An 8,154-nucleotide genomic window follows, 5' to 3' on the forward strand; every position below is an offset into this window, starting at 1 on the left:
CCCTTTGCCCCAAGAGAGCCTGGTAGCAAACCCTGACCACAGAAATGGGCTTAAGCAGAGAAGTTCTCTCCACCTGTGCCAGGGAATTCTCCAGCATAAAGGCCTATTCTGTCAGCAAGCAGCAAGGAAAAAGATCTGGGAGGACCTCACAGAGCCGCTTGGCTGCACTCACCTCAGGCAGAGGCACACCATTGATGATCAAGTCTGGCTGCTGGGGGCCTTGGCTGTTGAAAGAGTGATGATAGATGTGGTTGGCGCTGGTATTGCGGGTATTCTGGTTCTCCACATTCAGGAAAGTACTCTCAGAGCGGCGGCAGCCCAGGGGCAGTGTCTGCTGGTGGTAGTCGAAATAGTTGAGGGAAGAGGTCAGGGAAGAGCAACTGACAACATTCATTTTGTCTGTCTCCTCCACATCCCGGGGTACCAGACGAATGTCATTCTTACTGATTTTTTTCTTCTTGCTTGATTTCTTTTGATGCCCATAGGAGTACTCAGCGATTCTATATGACAAAAAAGGCAACATATATTGCTAATGCCCTCCAGAACCATGTGTTAATAAATATTAAGCACCCCACAGAGTTGCACCCAATCTCCGCTCCAGCTTCTTATTCCAGTGCATTACATCATTGGGTTTCTCCCTGTGCTTTTTACATGTGAAAAAAACTAAGGGCCATACAGTTTTCATATAAAACAGACCAACCTCCCACTCTTCCACCCCCAAAAATGTTTCCATACTTTGGATGTGGAATTCCTCATTGTGAGTGGCTATTTAGCAAGGGGGGTGGGCACGGAAAGTTGAGCCTATGAGAAAGAAAGCATGAAAATGCTCAAATCTGGAGCTCCCCTAGATCCCAAAGGAACCCCTGGGTGAAATAAGAAGGAAGTCTTAATTTAACAGAAGAGGAGATAGAAGGAAATAAGAACTCACCCCCTTTCCAGTGCCTCTAGGCCTTTTCCATGTGGGGAACACTCTCAATCAGATTTCTCTTTGATTCACCTGATCAGTTTTGGACTGGGGTAGGAGATCAGACACCATCCTTTGACATATCCTCAGCTTTTCTCCTCCACACCCTCCATCCCCCTGCCCTAGCTCTGCTCCCTTCTACTCCCTTCCCTGACCCCTCCTCTCCTGGAGAAATCTGATAGCCAAACCCATTTGAATTAGGGGAAATGCTTTTTACCTCTCTCCCCTCAGGCTCACTTTCTCCTCTACCTTTTTGTCTTGCTCCTTGCTAATGGGAGAAACCGAGATGCAATGCAGACACTTGCTGTTTTGTCCTTTTATAAAACAGCCGAGGAGACAAGTGATGGTTAAACAATTACTGCAAAGGAATTTAAAGGTTAGTGCATTCAGCATCCTTCTCCATTCAGGTGTACCTACAAGCAGCTGCACTACAACTGGAACACAAAGAGCTCAATTTAATTAACACTGACACAGACCCAGCAACATGCACCAAAGACACCAAGCATTAAGACACTTAAACAGAATACATTAAAATGCAGCCAGATTCTCAAAGTTATTTATTACTTTGCACATAATGATTCACCTTATTGTTTCAAAATTCCATTTATGGGCAATAATCAGCAAAACAATAGGGTTAATAAATAATATGGGGTTGATCTTCACAAGGGAAACTGTGTCTGCATTCTCTCTCAACAAAGCTAATTATTGAATACAAAAGGAGCCCAATTCAGCAGCAATTGCAGATCACCTCACAAGTCTCATAAATGAATGCATTTGGGGAAGAGGCTCAGGAGAGGCTGAGAACAGGAGACCTCTGCCTAATACATGGCAACACAAGGTCTTGAACTTTAGGTTTCTGAAAAGTCTGAGCATACAGGAAGAATGCATATTTCCAGAGGCAAATTCTTACTCTGTCCCTGGGATCTTCTAGAGCAGTTGCATTCCCCTCACCCTTTTTAGCTCAGTGGTCAGGCAAACCTGCAGTGATAGCAAGCTGATGCTACTGGAGTTTGAGAGCAGATAAAATCCCAAAGACCCCAGGACTAGGGTTTATTTTCTTTACTAATCTGTTTACAGAATCAATGGGAAGTTTTAATGATTTTGTTTACCCATGATGGGTAAGTTTGGCAATGCCCCATCCAATTACTTGGCTGAGGCATTCACTGCGCAGCCCTTTCTGTATTGGCCAATTATTTAATTAAACTGTACTTCATTAATCCCAAACCATCACAGGGAACAGAGCTCTTTACAAAATACACATGTGAGCGAAGTTGGAGAGAACTGAGATTTTCTTTTTTCTTTCTTTCTTTTTTTTTTTTTTAATTTCAAATGCTCTCCTCCCTGTTTAATGATCTCCCTGGCAAGCTCTCAGAAAGAGCTTTCACTTCTAGTCATACATTACCAGGAAGTGGCAAAGCCTTCACTATCTTTATTTCAAGATCATTTCTTTTTCATTAAGAAAAGGGTCTTATACATTTAATTTATGCTAAGGAAATGGCTTAAAAAGAGAGTCCACTCTCTCATTATCTCCATATAAATAAAATTTTACAGACCCCGAATTTTTCTCCTATAAAAATCGCCACTGACAATTACAGGTTTCAAAGGTAAGAGCAATATTAATTTCCATTTCTCCCATCTGAAATGACTCAGAGCTGAAGGAAAGAAAAGCCATGGCCATTTCACTAGTAACAGGATTAAAGCATTTATGAGGCATTGCAGCTGCTCTTTTATGGCACCTGATTGATATTCATGTGTGGTTAGCATTTGTCTACTAACTTGTGTAATGCAGAGAATAGTAAAAGGGAAACAATAATTGCATGGCTGTTACATATTCAGGGGGCTCTGATTCACACAAGTGTGCATTTCAGATGGTGTCAAACACAAATTGGATCTATAGGAACATATTTTGACTGATTAACATGCAAGCACAGATGGCACAAAAGACACACTGGATGTTTAGGTGTGTTGAAAGCACACACACACCTTGGTTAGAAACAGCAGTGTCATTCATTTTCAGGAAACTAAAGAAACTTCTTTTTTTTTTTTTCAACCATTTCGATAAGACACTGCTGGAAAAACGTTACATGTATTATCCTAAATTTACTCTAGAAGTACTTATATTTATTTGTTCTCTCCAATTGTAAGGAAGGGCTTCAACAAGACCCTCTGATATGTTTTTCAGGAAATTTTCTTAATACTACTTGTCATTCCAGTTTCTGTCTTTCTATTCTCATATTCTCTCTCTCTCTCATACACACACACACACACACACACACACACACACACACACACCCTGCATACAGTTCAAGAGAAACTGTAACACAGTAAATAGCCCATAGTGACATCCACTGGTAGGGACCAGACCTTAGTGCTACAGCAGAGTCCCACATTAGAGAAAAGCACCATCAGCTCCAGAAGACTGCCATTTTTACCACAACATCTGGAGGCAAAGTCCTACCCCCCATTAGGATATTAGATCTCTACCCCACCAACCAACCAGATATTTGAAAACATAAATGACTGGTAGAATTTCACCTTATATAGCCAGATGTTTGGGGAATAGATAAAAAATAAGCCAATAACACACTTTTAGAAAACACTAGGCACCTGCTTCCCCACACATTCTTGTTCTCTCTTCCCTCAACTCTCTGTTTCCTACCTTAGACACTCACTCACCGGCTGTCTTCAGTTCATCCTTACAACAGGACAGGGCAACTACCAGCACTTCCTCTCCTTTCAATATCTGTCCTCAAAACACTGTGGCCCTGAAATCAAGTCGTGGAACTTGGTGGTTCTGCTGTAAATTAACTCTCTCTCTCTCTCTCTCTCTCTCTCTCTCTCTCTCTCTCTCTCTCCCTCTCATTTTTTCCCTGCCATAACTTCATGGAGACAGCTGTGCAAATTTTAAAAAATGAAAATTGCTTTTCTGCTCATCATCATTGTGTGACAGAATCCACTAGAACAGTAAATGATTGTCTTCCAGCAAACTGTCAGATCAAAAGAATTGATAAACTTGGACTGCCACAAACTTTCCCCCCTCCAAAAAGAAGCACAGTATGTACAGAGCATGCATTTAAGTAGGAAACAAAAGCACTGGTATTTTCACACAGAGGCACAGATATACCTTATTCATCCAAGACAAAGGAAAGAAAAAATTTTGGCTCTACCTGCAGTTGTAGGTCCGGATCTCTTTGTTGTCTCGCTTGCACTTGATTGCCACGAAGATCATAGTGACAAAGAGGATGCCCGCAATGGAGCCCAGGGCGATAATGAAAATGAGGGACAAGTTCACAGAGCCCATTGACTCTTGGGCGTCAAGAGCAGGGGACAGGTAGATTAATAGGAGTGCAGAGGCGGAGAGAGACGTCTTGCCATGGTCGTGGGCCACCACAATAAGCTCATAAGAAGCTTTTGAGCTCTCACTAAAGGTGCGAGTGGTTCTGATTTCGCCATTGACCTGATCTATTTCAAAGAAGCCACGGTCGCCCTCGGTCATGTCGTAGGTGACCCGGCCGTTCTCGCCCTCATCGTAGTCGTCTGCTTTTAAGACCGTCACCAGATAGCCTATGCCAGAGTTGCGGGGGATGTAGACCTCTGCAGTGCCATTGATCAGGGGTGGGGCCGTGATGACCGGAGTATTATCATTGACGTCGAGGATGATGACCCGAACGGTGGCGTTGCTCTGCAGCGAGGGCAGGCCGCCATCCTTGGCCAGCACCTTGAATTCGAATGTCTTGGTCTGCTCGTGGTTGAAGGATCGAAGCGCGTAGATGTCACCGGAGTTGGGGTTGATAGAGACATAGGTGAAGACAGGCATGTCCCGCACCTGCGATGGCACGATCTGGTAGGAGACACTGCCATTGAGACCCAGGTCTGGGTCTCGGGCAGACACAGAAAGCAGGTAGGCGCCGGGCGTGTTGTTCTCCTGCACAATGACCTGGTAGTAAGGCTTGGAGAAGTGCGGGTGGTTGTCATTCTCGTCAGTTATTCGAACTGTAAAGGACTTAACACTCTGCAGCATGGGCACACCGCTGTCACGCGCCTGGATCGTGAGGTTGTACTGGTCATGCTGCTCACGGTCCAGCCGTCCATCCACCAGGATAGTAGAGAAGCTCTCATACTCCTGAAGCCGAAAGGGCACGTTGCCCAGCAAACGGCACTGCACGCGCCCATTGAGGCCAGAGTCCCGATCAGACACCCGCACCAGCGCAATCACATAGCCTGGAGGGGCACTCTCGCTCACCTCCACAAGCTCGCTGTTAACTGACAGCAGGTTGATGACCGGTGGGTTGTCATTGGTGTCCAGAACGCTGACGGTCACCTTGCAGTGTGCCGGGATGGAGTTGGGTCCTAAGTCCTTGGCCTGCACGTCCAGTTCGTACACGTGGCCCTCTTCATAGTCTAGGGCACCGGTGACTGTGACCAGGCCACTGTGCGGATCGATCTGGAAAAGCTCGCGCGTGCGGTCATTGACATAGCCGTAGAAGGAGTAGACCACCTGTCCATTGGTGCCTTCGTCTGGGTCGCTGGCATTGAGGCGGATGACCGGTGTATTGGGAGGTGAGTTCTCTGGCACGCTCACTGCATAGGTGGACTCGCCAAACACCGGGTTGTTGTCATTGGAATCGGTCACCTTGATGCTGAGGCCAACAGTGCCCAGGTGCGGTGGGTCGCCGCCGTCGAGCGCAGTGATGTGAAAGCTGTAGTGCGACTGCATCTCTCGATCCAGACTCTTCTCCACTACAAGTTCCGCAAATCGTGAGCCATCGCCACGCATCTTGATCTCCAGGCCAAACAGCTCATTAGGCGTGAGCTCATACGTCTGCACGCCAAAGCTGCCGGAGTCCGGGTCATAGGCGCTGTCCAGCGGGATGCGCGTGCCTGGACTAGCCGCCTCTGAGATCTCCAGCTCAATTTGTGCCGCTGGAAAGCTGGGCGCATTGTCGTTCAGATCCTTGATCTCCACCTTAATCACACATATCTCCATTGAGCTGGACATGACCTCAAGCGATATGATGCACTTGGGGCTCTGGCGGCACAGCAGGTCGCGGTCGATCTTCTGCTTGGTGACAAGCAGGCCCGAACTGGGGTTAATATCCACCAGGTGCGGAGCTGAGTTGGACACCACACGAAAGGCAGAGGTCTGCCGTGGATCCAGAGCGAAACCCGCCTCACGAGCGTCCTTGGCCACGTTGGCGATCACCGTCCCGGCGCGCTGTTCCTCTTCTACCGAGTACTTGAGGTTAATGAGGGCGGCTGCCTGTGTCCACAGAACGGCCAACAGGAGCAGCACGGGCAGCAGGAGAGACTCCATGGCTGCGCGGGGCTCTGCCTGGCCTCGCCTCTCCACACCCCTCCGAGGCCGACGCCGCCGGCGCTCCAGCTTCCCGCTGACTCGGGCCGCCTGTTGCGCGCGCCCCGGGGCCCCGGAGGCCGCGGGAGGCGTCCCGCCCAGGGCGGCCCCGCGGCGCGGGGGAGACACCCGCGCCGGCTCCAATGCTGAGGTTGCAGCAGACTCGGAGGGGGCTGGCGGGGGGCCCGAGGGCTCTGGGGGGCCGAGGAAGCGCCGCGCGGCCCCGAGCCCCCTCCCTCCAGCCCGGCTACTCAGTTTTCCCCCTTCAAAGTTAGCCAGGCGCGACTGGCTGAGGCGGCGCAGGGCTGAGGGTCGGACGCCTTCTGAGCTGCCTGGCCGACGGGAGGCTGAGTCTGGACCGCACCTGGGGCTAAGACAGGGAGGTCGGTGGGGGTGCAGCCTCTCAGACACTGCCCAACCCGCCTTGGAGCACCAGCACTGAGGCTGGCGAACGCGTTGTGTGTGCACCTGGCATGCGCAAGGACCTCCCCCCCCACCTTGGCTCACTGCGGAGAGAGAACCCGCCTGGAACGCGCCCTCCGAGGTCCAGGGGGGGCACGCTGGTTTTTTCGAGGTCTGTTGGGGAGAAAGGATGATCAAAGATGGGAGTTAGAATTGCTGTCAAGCGCTGGAGGCGCCCGGGTAACCAGCTGAAAGGGATGGCAGTTCCAGGGCTGGCAGAAGGGGGAGGGGAGAGAAGGAGGCTGCTGAGACAAGACAGCGCTCCCTCTCGCTGAGGCTGGCTTCAGAAGACTCGGGGCGGGGGGCACGTCTGTCCAGGCTTGGAGATAGGTGCAGAGTCCCCTCCACAGAGCAGTTGGACTGAGGGCGTTTGCGTCTCAGAAATCAAAATTACCAACGCAGCCCGGGCCTCCACGTCAAGTTTGTGAAAACGGGGCGATGGGGATTTGTTCAAGAGTATCAAAGTCTCATTCTTTCCAATGGCCCGGGGGAGGGCAGGGAATGGCGAAGAGGGAAGGGAAATCGACAACAGTACCGGCAAGGAGAGGCGGGGCCGCTGCCGCGGGTACCGGGGGCTTCACCTCCTCCCTTGGTCTAGGCTGGGGTGTAGGTCTGCGGGCCGTTGTCGCCGCCGCCGCGGTGGGAGGAAACCCTCCTAGCCCAGTCGAAGGTCGCTAAGGTCCACCTCAGCAGCTGCCACGGTCGAGGGTTTTGTCGCCGCCAAAGTTTACTTGCGGGAGCGTCTTGATTCCATCTTCCCAAAGAGGCGCTGGCCTCTCTGCGTTTGGGCTCCCTCCCTCCCGGACGCTGTCGCACTCGGGAGGTCTGTCTTGCTCTCTGTGAATGCGTGAGAGAGAGGAAGACTGAGTGTGTGGTGCGGGGAGTGTGAATGTAGGAGTGTAAGTGAGCAGGGGTGGGAGATTTCCGATCTCCTATGAAGGCGCTCAGCTGGAATGCCGCCGAGCGCAACGCGCCAAGGGCCCGCACCAGGCTAGGGACGCGAGTGCCACTGCCCTCCGGGCAAGTCCGGCATGGTGTGCTGGAGCTGTGCTGCCGTCTGCGCCCTCTGGTCCGTCTCCCCCTACGCCCGCCACCGCCGCTGCTGCTTCTGCTGCTGCTCCTCCGGTTGCCGCAAACTACTGGCGGTGGAGTCTGGAGAGAGCGGGTGAGAGTTGAGCTGCGGAGCTGGGCTACGCCAGGCTCTGGCCAATCAGCGCGCCGCCCAGCGGGCTCCGGGCTTGGGGCGGGGCCAAAGCACGGGGGGCGGGGCTGGGCAGGGCCAGCCGGAAACTTACACACTGGCAGAACCAAGTGGTACCCCCGCCCGCCGTGCGGGCGCTGGAGTCTGTGGAGGCCCCGCGGGCGAGCAGGCGGG

The 8,154-nt window shown here is 51.4% G+C and overlaps 1 protein-coding gene across 3 annotated transcripts in view; it reads right to left on the bottom strand.

Annotated features, from left to right (window-relative positions):
- Positions 1-7,928, bottom strand: part of PCDH19 (protocadherin 19) — a 153,995-nt gene extending 146,067 nt beyond the window's left edge. For 2 of the 3 annotated variants that reach the window (XM_058712761.1, XM_058712763.1), the window contains exons 1-2: positions 4,132-6,919; positions 173-500 (exon numbers count right to left, since the gene is read on the bottom strand). In XM_058712761.1, the coding sequence (XP_058568744.1) occupies positions 173-500; positions 4,132-6,278 (2,475 nt within the window). In that variant the 5' untranslated portion in view covers positions 6,279-6,919. Of the gene's footprint in view, positions 1-172; positions 501-4,131 lie in introns of all 3 variants that reach the window. The other variant, XM_058712762.1, reaches the window with a different exon arrangement.
- Positions 7,929-8,154: the final 226 nt, after the last annotated feature.

The sequence above is a fragment of the Neofelis nebulosa genome, chromosome X (genome assembly GCF_028018385.1).
Source record: "Neofelis nebulosa isolate mNeoNeb1 chromosome X, mNeoNeb1.pri, whole genome shotgun sequence".
Classification (NCBI taxonomy): domain Eukaryota; kingdom Metazoa; phylum Chordata; class Mammalia; order Carnivora; family Felidae; genus Neofelis; species Neofelis nebulosa.